At 37.4% G+C, this 12,487-nt stretch overlaps 1 protein-coding gene across 2 annotated transcripts in view; it reads left to right on the top strand.

The window, feature by feature from the left end:
* Positions 1–9,742, top strand: part of tmbim1a (transmembrane BAX inhibitor motif containing 1a) — a 15,273-nt gene extending 5,531 nt beyond the window's left edge. Inside the window, exons 2-12 of one of the 2 annotated variants that reach the window (XM_058402029.1) lie at positions 678–1,042; positions 1,485–1,552; positions 2,404–2,468; positions 2,555–2,608; positions 3,832–3,882; positions 4,113–4,152; positions 5,227–5,264; positions 6,579–6,666; positions 6,760–6,855; positions 8,409–8,462; positions 8,554–9,742. In XM_058402029.1, coding sequence (XP_058258012.1) covers positions 694–1,042; positions 1,485–1,552; positions 2,404–2,468; positions 2,555–2,608; positions 3,832–3,882; positions 4,113–4,152; positions 5,227–5,264; positions 6,579–6,666; positions 6,760–6,855; positions 8,409–8,462; positions 8,554–8,703 — 1,053 coding nt within the window. In that variant the 5' untranslated portion in view covers positions 678–693 and the 3' untranslated portion in view covers positions 8,704–9,742. Of the gene's footprint in view, positions 1–674; positions 1,043–1,484; positions 1,553–2,403; positions 2,469–2,554; positions 2,609–3,831; positions 3,883–4,112; positions 4,153–5,226; positions 5,265–6,578; positions 6,667–6,759; positions 6,856–8,408; positions 8,463–8,553 lie in introns of both variants that reach the window. The other variant, XM_058402030.1, reaches the window with a different exon arrangement.
* Positions 9,743–12,487: the final 2,745 nt, after the last annotated feature.

Below are 12,487 nucleotides of genomic sequence, written 5' to 3'. Positions count from 1 at the left end.
CTACTCTTAATAGACATGATTTACAAATAGAAATATTTACCAGAGATATAGTTTGGTCACTCGGGGGTGTGACCAAAATACACACACACACACACACACACACATCAGTGAGTGGGTTACTGCTTTGTTATACATCAATAAACCAGAAATGAGTCTTTTTCAAAGGAACAGAAACAGGAAGTCTACAGTACGGAATGCAGGAAGTGTGAATGCTAATACTGTGTGTAGACGTGGCAAATACTGTATAAATACCAATAAAGGAAACTGGGTGTAATATACATTGTAATAATGTAATAAATAATACAACACAAATACAAACGCTTCAGTGAATAATGAGCTGATATTGTGGTAAATTCTGAGGCTGAAATTAATGGTCAGATATAATAGATATATAGATGTGAGAACTGCACTAATGGGCGTGGCCTAATTTATTTATTTTTAGGGGTAATAGTGTTATGGATTCTGATTACCCAAACCAAAACCTGGCTGCCTCTGCCATGAGGTTCCGACTTGGCTGGAGAGGAATTAATATCTAGCTTGATTTATGCATGTAATAATGTGGAAAATATTTGTAAATGAATGTTTAGAGTCAGAGAGAGAGAGAGAGTTCCTGAGTCGGTGCTTGTGCACTATATACATCTGGAATTGATTAGTTCTGACCTGATGTGTATCAGCAGGACCCTGTGAGTCGCCATGTCCAGGTCAGACTTCCCCCCAGGCTACGACGAGTCGCGGCTGCTTTCAAATCATCCAGCTGGTGGTCCACAGCCTTCCGCACCCCCTCCAGCCTACGATTATTCACCGTATGGAGGTCAACCACAACCTGGACCCTACCCTGGAGCTCCCTACTCCCAGCCCTCGGCTCCTTACCAGGGGCAGCCTGGAATGTACCCCCCACAGCCTGGACTACCTGGACAAGGATACCCAGCTCAGCCAGGGCAACCCGGCTACGGATACCCCGCACAGCCGGGGCAGCCCCCTCACCGATTCCCACCACCAATGCCGCCCATAATCCCACCCACAATTCCCATCTCAGACTCAGGTGAGAACCGGTACAGATCCGAAGAAGCATAAGCAATTTACGTTTATTACTGATAATAAGGTTCAAGAATCACATTCTGAATCTAAACACAGATCTAAACAAGGATTTGATTTAAATTCGGATGTAGATTCAGGTTCCTAAGGAGCAGCCGGAGGTGATGTTCATGAGGAAAACCGACACAGCAGCAGCTTTTAACAAGGCTGAGACATGGCTGTAAACTGAAAGTGTCCATCTTTCTTTTCTGTCTGAAATCACAATCAGGTTCTTTACAGAAAATGGTGAAAATGTGGAACGCTTACAGAAAACTGATTTAAGAAATAAGAAGACTCATGCGCGTGATCGCATGTTGGCAGATTTGCGATGTGAATCCAGATAAATACGTAGCGTTAGAATCCCGATACGTTGCTAGCTTGAGCTGATGTCGCGTCTGATGATGTCACAGGTGACGACGGCTTCACCACCACGTCAGGATGGGAGAGCGTGAGCGTGCGACACGCCTTCATCCGCAAAGTAAGAACTCCTCTTCCTCCTTCAGAGCTTTAATGTGAAACATGTCAATGCTGCTGTACCTGACATTATTATTACACCTGCTAAATTCTCACTTCTGATTGGTGGATTAATTGGACAGTGAATCACGTGACACCTCGTATAACTTGTTTTGTTGAGAATAGAAATGGTAGTGTGATGTTGATCAGATAAGAGAAAGTCACGTGAGTCACGTGTGTGTACGTTAAAAAATAGTGACATAAGAACACAAAGTTTTGCTTATATATAGTGATGTGTGTTTATATCTGACACTCATCCTCTCTCTCTCTCTCTTGCTTTTTCCATCTTTCTTTCTCTCTCTTGCTCTTTCTCCCTCTCGTCTTCACTCTTCTTCTCTCCCCTCGCTTTCCCTCTCTCCTTCTCCCTCTCTCTCTTTCTCCCTCTCTCTTTCTCTCTCTCTCTCTCTCTCTCTCTTTCTTTCTCTCTCTCTCACTCTATCTCTCTCTGTCTCTCTCCCTCTATCCTCCTCCCCCTCCCTCCCTCCATCCCTCTTCTCTCTCTCTCCCTCTCTCTCTCCCTCTCTCTCTCTCTCCCTCTCTCTCTCTCTCTCTCTCTCTCTCTCTCTCTCAAATAAACGTTCTCTAATAATATAAAGTATCTGACTTCAGGAAACAGTGGAAAAAGTGAAGTTGATTATTTTCCCGTAACGGCACAACACTGAGTGTGTTCCAGGTTTAGGGTTTAGCGTTTACAGCTAATATTAAAACACTGAAAGAGCTGTTGTTTATCAGATTGAACTGAAAGCATCGCCTAAAACATGAGCTCAGTGATGATTTTTCATGGAGTTTTCTTCTTTCTGCTCTTTCATATGTTAGGTTTATCTGATCCTTGCAGCTCAGCTCCTCGTCACAGTCGGCATCGTGGCTGTTTTCACCTTTGTGTGAGTTCTCATATATACCGAAAACAAGTGTGTGTGTGTGTGTGTTTGATGTTCTTTTCCTAACATGACCTTTTTCTGCATTTCAGTCAACCTGTAAGAAGTTTTGTTGTTAAAAATCCAGCAATCTACTGGGCTTCATAGTAAGAACCCTTCCTCTTTTCTTCACCTGTGCTAGCGATGATTTACATTTATTGAAATTAGCCGACCCAGTGCAGCATTATTATCAGCGTTGTGTTTGAGGATAAAATGTTGACACGAGGATTGGAATATCTGAAAGATTTTTTTTTCTCAATTTTCTGCCTGATTTTCCATCCATCAGGCAGCTCAGGCCTGTGATAAGTCGGAATAGTCGGGAAATGTGGAAGTTCAGAGCGAGCGCATTATCCGAGAGCTTTGTCCTTGAGCTTCAACATTAAAATGAGTTCAGACAAATGGTTTCTGTTTGGTTAGTGAGAATGACATTAGGTACAGTTTTGAGAAAACGTGTGTGTAAGTAGATTCATTTATCTGCATGATTTAGATGAATAACGATGTGAGTAACAGGAGATATATATATTTATACACCGATCAGGCATAACATTATGACCACCTGCCTAATATTGGTGATGGTCCCCTTTTTGCTGCCAAAACAGCCCTGACCCGTCCTGCACTGTGTGTTCTGACCCCTTTCTATCAGAACCAGCATTAACTTCTTCAGCAGTTTGAGCAACAGTAGCTCGTCTGTTGGATCAGATCACACGGTCCAGCCTTCGCTCTCCACGTGCATCCACTGCAGACCGGGAACACCCCACAAGAGCTGCAGAGATGCTCTGATCCAGTCGTCTAGCCATCACAATTTGGCCCTTTTGGTCAAACTCGCTCAAATCCTTACGCTTGTCCATTTTTCCTGCTTCTAACATCAACTTTGAGGATAAAATGTTCACTTGCTGCCTAATATATCCCACCCACTAACAGGTGCCATCATCAGTCTTATTCACTTCACCTGGCCCTGGTCATAATATTATAGCTGATCGGTATATGTATATTCACACCACTGGTCCATATCCAGATCCACTCACTCTATTCACACATTACCTCTCTATTTTTTGATATATTTCTATTGCAAATTTCCACCATATTTGCACCACTAGATACCCTAGATGCTCTATTTCTACATTATTTGATCACATTTTTTTATTTATATTAATTTATTTTTGACCTTATTTGTTGTGTTCATTTGCTATATCAAAGATTAAAACAATTCACTCCATATCACACTGTGTATGATTGTGTATGTGTCAAATAACATTTGAATTTGAATGATAAAGACTAATCTTCGTGTGTGTGTGTGTGTGTGTGTGTGTGTGTGTGTGTGGCTCCACAGTGCCGTCTACATCGTCACACACCTTGTGCTGGTCTGCTGTAAAGGACCCAGGTGAGCAAACACCTCATATATTTCCTTTTGTTAACAAAAGAAATTTGCGTGATGTTGATCAGATAAGAGAAAGTCGTGTGTGTGTGTGTTAAAAAAGTAACATAAGAACATAAGAAAGGTTTGTTTATATAGTGATATGTGTTCATATCTGACACTCATCTCTCTCTCTCTCTTTCTCTTTCTCTCTCCCTCTCTCTCTACCTCTCTCTCTCTCTCTCTCTCTTTTTCAGGAGGCGTTTTCCCTGGAACCTCATCCTGCTGGCCCTGTTTGTGAGTGCAGTAGAGCTGAGTCATTCAGTCAGCAGGGTGTAGTCCAGTCTGTAATGGAAAGCATTTAAAGATTTTTTTTCCCTTCATCTTGAGAAAGCAGCACTTTATTCATTCACTAAGATCAGGCAGGATTCCTGGAAGAAAAATAAATACAGAAGGAAAGAAAGAAAGAAAAATGAAATAAAGAAAGAAAGAAAAATAAATAAATTAAAATAAAGAAAGAAAGAAAAATTAATTAATTAAAATAAATAAATCCAGAAAGAAAGAAAGAAAGAAAGAAAGAAAGAAAGAAAGAAAGATAAATAACTAAAAGAAAGAAAAAAGAAAGAAAGAAACATAACTAAATATGTAAAAAGAAAGAAAGAAAAAGAAAGAAAGAAAGAAAGAAAGAAAGAAAGAAAGAAAGAAAGAAAAATAAATAACTAAAAGAAAGAAAGAAAAATAAATACATAAGGAAAGAAAGAAAGAAAAATAAGTAACTGAAAGAAAGAAAGAAAGAAAGAATGAATGAAAAAGAAAAATTAATTAATTAATTAAAATAAATAAATACATAAAGAAAGAAGAAAAAATACATAAGAAAAGAAAAATAAATAAATAAAAATAAATAAATATAGAAAGAAAGAAAGAAAGAAAGAAAGAAAGAATGAATGAATGAATGAAAAATAAATAAATACAGAAAGAAAGAAAGAAAAAAATAAATAAAAATAAATAAATACATAAGGAAAGAAAGAAAAATAAATAAAAAAGAAAGAAAGAATAAATGCATAAATAAAAATTATCCTATATTTGATTTATTATGATCTTATAATTGAAAATACGGGCTACATTTCTAGACACTTTTAGTCATTTTAAGGTCGTTTTATTTGTGGATCATTTTTTTCTTAAAAATTTAAGGAAATTGTTTATTTTTTTTAAAAAATACAGAAAAGCTGATATTTGATTTATAATCTTTTCATTAAAAAAATTTAAAAAAAAAAAAAAGGAAAAACTGAGAGCTGTTAAATCTGAGCCTTACAGCGCTGCGTTTCTGACCGTTTCTATTTATTTAACTTCCTTTTCTGTTTTTTCCCTCAGACTCTGGCGCTGTCCTATATGACCGGCACGATATCGAGGTAAGGGCAGTGTATCAGACTGGAACACTACACACACACACTGACACACACACACACTGACACACACACACACTGACACACACACACACTGACACACACACACACTGACACACTGAAGTCATGCAGCGTCAGAGTGTAAACATCAGACCTCACTGAGCTGGGTGTGTTTTAGGTGAAAGAGTCGAGTGTGTGGACGTGAACTCTGTGTCAGATAATCTGCTCACTAAATGCTTTAAATACCATGTACAACACACACACACACACACACACACACACACGTAACACATGATTAAACACTAAAACTATACCGTAAGTGTGTGTGTGTGTGTAAGTAACTGTAAGATTGTTTATTATTATTATTATTATTATTATTATTTAAAGAACAATTTTAAGATGAGATGAAGAGCGAGGGTTTAATTATCTCTGTTAATTATCTATGTATAAATAAATAAATAACAAGAAAGAAAAAAAGAAAAAGAAAGAAAGAAATACATAAGGAAAGAAAAATGAAAGAAAGGGAAAAATAGAAAGAAAATGAGTAATTAAAAATAAATAAATAAATAAATAAACACATAAGAAAAGAGAGAAAAATAAACAAATAAATAAATAAAAAGAAAAAAAAATAAATGAATAAAAATAAATACATAAGGAAAGAAAGAAACAAAGAAATAAAATTAATTAATTCATATATACATACATAAAGCAAGAAAGAAAGAAAAATAAATTATGATCTTATCATAGAAAATACTAGATACAGTTATATTTTACATACATTTTAAGGTCGTTTTATTTGTGGATCGTTTTATAAGGATTTATAGAAAAATTAAAAAATGTGGTTCAAAGGTTTAAAAAAAAATACAGCGCAAATCTCACATTTGAATTATAATCATTTCATAACGAGTAATAAATTAGAGCCGTTAAATCTCAGCTTTATGGCGCTGTGTTTCAGACTGTTTACTTTTATTTCAGTTACTAAATACAGCAAATATTGATTTACAAATAAAAAAAGTTAGAATGCCAGAAAAAAAAAATAATAAAAGGAAGACAGAAACACTATATACTATATCTAAAGATTGATGTACAAAATAAAACACTTGGAAATAAGTACAAAATATATTTTTAAATAAAAATAAATACATCTCTTGTAATTTTAAGTATTCTTTTAAGTAGTGAGGAAAAATTTTATTATGAGAAAACTGTTTTCATGTGTCCCTGTAAATGATAGATGTATTTTATTTATTTATTTAGATTATTTATTTATTTATTTATTTATTTATTTTAATCCCAAGTCCCTGGATTTCTCTCTCATTCCAGTTACTATGACACCAAGTCTGTGTTCCTGGCTCTGGGGATCACCGCCATCGTCTGCATCGCCGTGACCGTCTTCTGCTTCCAGACGAAGGTGACCAAAAGCCATGAGTTTATTGTGTAGATAAATTCCTGCCCGGTTTCTGCTCCGCTCCCTGAGCTGATTTCCACTCCACTTTCCCCTCAGGTGGATTTCACCAAATGCACAGGTCTGTTCTGCGTCCTGGGAATCGTGATGTTCGTGACTGGAATCATCACCGCCATCGTTCTCTCGTTTAAATACGTAAGTGATGTTAATCTGAATAAAAGGCAGAGAGTCGGAGGGAGAGAGTGTGGGGTGTGGTGTGGAAAACATAGTGAAAGAAAGAAAGAAAGAAAGAAAGAAAGAAAGAATAATTGAATAGAAAGAAAGAAAGAAAGAAAGAAAGAAAGAAAGAAAGAAAGAAAGAAAGAAAGAAAGAATAATTGAATAGAAAGAAAGAAAGAAAGAAAGAAAGAATAATTGAATAGAAAGAAAGAAAGAAAGAAAGAAAGAAAGAAAGAAAGAAAGAAAGAAAGAATAAATAAACAGAAAGAAAGAAGGAAGGAAAGAAGGAAAGAAAGAAAGAATAATTGAATAAATAGAAAGAAAGAAAGAAAGAAAGAAAGAAAGAAAGAAAGAAAGAAAGAAAGAAAGAAAGAAAAAATAATTAAATAGAAAGAAAGAAAGATAAAGAAATAAAAAGAAAGAAAGAAAGAAAGAAAGAAAGAAAGAAAGAAAGAAAGAAAGAAAAACAAAAAGGAAAGAGAAAAAAAAATACATACATAAAGAAAGAGAAAGAAAGAAAGAAAGAAAGAAAGAAAGAAAGAAAGAAAGAATAATTGAATAGAAAGAAAGAAAGAAAGAAAGAAAGAAAGAATAATTAAATAGAAAGAAAGAAAGAAAGATAAAGAAATAAAAAGAAAGAAAGAAATAAAAAGAAAGAAAGAAATAAAAAGAAAGAAAGAAATAAAAAGAAAGAAAGAAAGAAAGAAAGAAAAACAAAAAGGAAAGAGAAAAAAAAATACATACATAAAGAAAGAGAAAGAAAGAAAGAAAGAAAGAAAGAAAGAATAATTGAATAGAAAGAAAGAAAGAATAATTGAATAGAAAGAAAGAAAGAAAGAAAGAAAGAAAGAAAGAAAGAATAATTAAATAAACAGAAAGAAAGAAAGAAAGAAAGAAAGAAAGAAAGAAAGAAAGAAAGAATAATTAAATAGAAAGAAAGAAAGATAAAGAAATAAAAAGAAAGAAAGAAAGAAAGAAAGAAAGAAAGAATAATTGAATAAATAGAAAGAAAGAAAGAAAGAAAGAAAGAAAGAAAGAAAGAAAAAAAAATAATTAAATAGAAAGAAAGAAAGATAAAGAAATAAAAAGAAAGAAAGAAAGAAAGAAAGAAAGGAAGAGGAAGAAAGAAAGAAAGAAAGAAAGAAAGAAAGAAAGAAAGAAAAACAAAAAGGAAAGAGAAAAAAAATACATACATACATAAAGAAAGAAAGAAAGAAAGAAAGAAAGAAAGAAAGAAAGAAAGAAAGAAAGAGAAAAATAAAGGAAGAAAGAAAGAAAGAAAAAAACATGTCTGCATCACTGTGACCAAGCTTAATGCTCAATGATCAAGGCTTATGGGCGGGGCTTAGTCACACCTTTGTTAACATTAAGTAAACTCAGGCCACACGGCGCTGTGGAATTCTGGGATAAGGTTTTGGTGTGAAGGTGTTTAGTCTTGTCTGAGTGAGGGTTCAGTCCCAGACACTAGCTCCAATTTAAACATAGTAAAATAACTCTGATGATCTGACCTGAACGTTCATGTGATGTAGATCCTGTGGCTTCACATGCTGTACGCTGCTCTCGGAGCCATCGTCTTCACGCTGGTGAGTCCATCATCATCATCATCATCATCATCATCATTAACATCTCCAACAAGATCCAGTTTAAAAAATGTAACCCTTCTTTCATGTCTAGTTCCTGGCCTATCACACGCAGCTCCTGATTGGGAACAGGAAGCACTCCATCAGCCCGGAGGAGTACGTCTTCGCCGCTCTCTCCATCTACGTGGACGTCGTCGAGATCTTCCTCTTCCTCCTGCAAATCATCGGAGCTTCTCAAAGATAAGTTAAGAGTCGTCCCGGATGTCTTTGGGCCGAGGGCGTATGCCGTGTGCTTCCGTGGCGAGACAATCACCCAGCAAGAGATTACTGAATACTGAGCGAAATCTTTCCCATAGCCTACAGACCTGAACCTGATCTCCAGCCTTCTGCTGACATCAGACGCTCTCCAAGATAAAGAGCAGACTCTTCTGTGCTGAATTTACAACAATGATTTACTATAAACCTCTTTACACCAACTTCTTTATTATACCTTTACTGGCTGGAAGGGTTCTCTTATTTTTCTTTCTTTCTTTATTTCTATGAAAGAAAGGAAGGAAGGAAGAGAGAGAGAGAGAGAGAGAGAGAGGAAGGAAGGAGGAGAAAGAAAGAAAGCACATCATTATTTTACTTTTATAGGCTGGAAGTAATTTTCTACACACTAATATTCATGATCTTTTGATATGAGCTGGAATTTTATTTGTACTAATAATGAATTTAATGCTTATTTAATGCTTTATTATTATTATTATTATTATTAATGGAGATGAACAAGATGGGCAGTGTCTGTTATAATAAATCACGTTATAAGAAGTATTGGCACCCTTAACAGGTTTGCATGTGGTAAGATTCTCAGTAAATTGGGACTAAGCCACGCCCATAAGCCTTGACAAAGACCCGCCCACACACCCATTCACGGCGATGCAGACATGTAAAAATGTCGAAAAATCTGTGGTGCTTTAATTGAAAATATTCCCAAATCAAGTGACTATCAATAAATTTATTACTTAATTACAGTTAATTACAGAAATGAAGTTTAATATACACAGAAACATTCTCACAATATCACAATATATAAATAAAATAAAGGGTGCCAGTAATTTTGCACCTTCCTCTCATATCAGTCACTTTAAGTGACTATTATGCAAATCTGTAAATAAACAAACTTGTCAGAGATTATATATAAATATCCGTACGACTTTTACTGTTTATCATGTTGTTGTTGTTGTTGTTCTCCACCACATGCTGTACATGTTAGACATTAATAAAGGTTACGTTTACTCTTACCAGCAAAATGTGGTGAGTTTGTTGATGTGTTAGAAGCAGGAAAAATGGACAAGTGTAAGGATTTGAGCGAGTTTGACCAAACTGTGATGGCGTCTAAACCACTGGATCAGAGCATCTCCAAAACTGCAGCTCTTGTGGGGTGTTCCCGGTCTGCAGTGGTCAGTATCTTATCAAAAGTGGTCCAAGGAAGAAACAGTGGTGAACTGGTGACAGGGTCATGGGCAGTCAAGGCTCACTGATGCACGTGGGGAGAGAAGGCTGGACCGTGTGATCCGATCCAACAGACGAGCTACTGTTGCTCAAACTGCTGAAGAAGTTAATGCTGGTTCTGATAGAAAGGGGTCAGAATACACAGTGCAGGACGGGTCAGGGCTGTTTTGGCAGCACCAACACAATATCAGGCAGGTGGTCATAATGTTATGCCTGATCTGTGTATATTTATACACTGAACAAAATTATAAACACAACACTTGTTTTTGCCCCCATTTTTCATGAGCTGAACTCAAAGATCTAAGACTTTTTCTATGTACACAAAAGGCCTATTTCTCTCAAATATTGTTCACAAATCTGTATTAGTGAGCACTTCTCCTTTGCGGAGATAATCCATCCACCTCACAGGAGTGGCATATCAAGATGCTGATTAGAGAGCATGATTATTGCACAGGTGTGCCTTAGGCTGGCCGCAATAAAAGGCCACTTGAAAATGTGCAGTTTTATCACAGCACAATGCCACAGATGTCGCAAGTTTGAGGGAGTGTGCAATTGTCATGATGACTGCAGGAATGTCCACCAGAGCTGTTGCCCGTGAATTGATTGTTCATTTCTCTACCATAAGCCGTCTCCAAAGGTGTTTCACAGAATTTGTCAGTACATCCAACCGGCCTCACAACCGCAGACCACGTGTAATCACACCAGCCCAGGACCTCCACATTCAGCATCTTCACCTCCAAGATCGTCTGAGACCAGCCACCCGGACAGCTGCTGCAACAATCGGTTTGCATAACCAAAGAATTTCTGCACAAACTGTCAGAAACCGTCTCAGGGAAGCTCATCTGCATGCTCGTCGTCCTCATCGGGGTCTCGACCTGACTGCAGTTCGTCATCGTAACCGACTCGAGTGGGCAAATGCTCACATTTGATGGCGTCTGGCACACTTTGGAGAGGTGTTCTCTTCACGGATGAATCCCGGTTTTCTCTGTACAGGGCAGATGGCAGACAGCGTGTATGGTGTCGTGTGGGTGAGCGGTTTGCTGATGTCAACGTTGTGGATGGAGTGGCCCATGGTGGCAGTGGGGTTATGGTATGGGCAGGCGTATGTTATGGACAACGAACACAGGTGCATTTTATTGATGGCATTTTGAATGCACAGAGATACCGTGACGAGATCCTGAGGCCCATTGTTGTGCCATTCATCCACGACCATCACCTCATGTTGCAGCATGATAATGCACGGCCCCATGTTGCAAGGATCTGTACACAATTCCTGGAAGCTGAAAACATCTCAGTTCTTGCATGGCCAGCACACACACCAGACATGTCACCCATTGAGCGTGTTTGGGATGCTCTGGATCGGCGTATATGACAGCGTGTTCCAGTTCCTGCCAATATCCAGCAACTTCGCACAGCCATTGAAGAGGAGTGGACCAACATTCTACAGGCCACAATCAACAACCTGATCAACTCTATGCGAAGGAGAACAGTACAGTAAAACTGCACATTTTAGAGTGACCTTTTATTGCGGCCAGCCTAAGGCACACCTGTGCAATAATCATGCTGTCTAATCAGCATCTTGATATGCCACTCCTGTGAGGTGGATGGATTATCTCAGCAAAGGAGAAGTGCTCACTAATACAGATTTAGACAGATTTGTGGACAATATTTGAGAGAAATAGGCCTTTTGTGTACATAGAAAAAGTCTTAGATCTTTGAGTTCAGCTCATGAAAAATGGAGCAAAAACAAAAGTGTTGCATTTATAATTTTGTTCAGTGTAAGAAAATGGAGTTCATTCAGCTCTACTGTGAGGAAGGACGTTCATGTGGCATGATTTTGGATATACTGATAGCGTATCATGGCGTGAAGATTAGTCTCTAAAAACACACCAGGAATGTTTGGAAGAGCAAACTATTCCAGATGAACAGATGAAACTATTCCGGATGAAACTATTCCGGATGTAAGGAGCATTATAAGAGCAGAGCTGTGTTCATACACACACCATTCCACTTTCTACTGCTGCAGCCTGCTGGACTTCCTTTCCTGTATATCCTGAGTGACCGATGTCTTGTCCAGTCAGAGTAAAAAGAGTTCCATTCGCAAACTATACCTACCTTTTCCACTTTGTCTGAATTCTCCTTGTGTTACAGGATTTGTTATTGTGTTTTGCACTTCTCTGCCACCGTAGTGCTTTTTCAATATCATTACACGTTATTGTTACTATAACAACTCATTCGCAGGGACTTGTATAGCGGACGTGCCACGTAATCACTGACCTCACTGATGTGGTGACGCTTTCTGTAATGAGATGTTATTAAACATGTGGATAGAGTCTCCAGTGTGGTTAGAGTCTCCAGAGCTTCAGCAGGAACTGTAAGGATTGAGGAATTTACACTTCTACTGTGTGTTATGACAAACTTTGTTATAGTGTTATTTTTTTCAGTCTTTTTCATTTCAGGAGAAAGACTGTGAGAGAGACACTCTCTGGTGTCACCCAGATGAGGATGAGGTTCCCTTGAGTCTGAGGCTGGTT

The sequence above is a fragment of the Hemibagrus wyckioides genome, linkage group LG11, assembly GCF_019097595.1.
Source record: "Hemibagrus wyckioides isolate EC202008001 linkage group LG11, SWU_Hwy_1.0, whole genome shotgun sequence".
In the NCBI taxonomy this organism is placed as follows: Eukaryota; Metazoa; Chordata; class Actinopteri; order Siluriformes; family Bagridae; genus Hemibagrus; species Hemibagrus wyckioides.
This window is presented reverse-complemented; position numbering and strand designations above follow the sequence as displayed.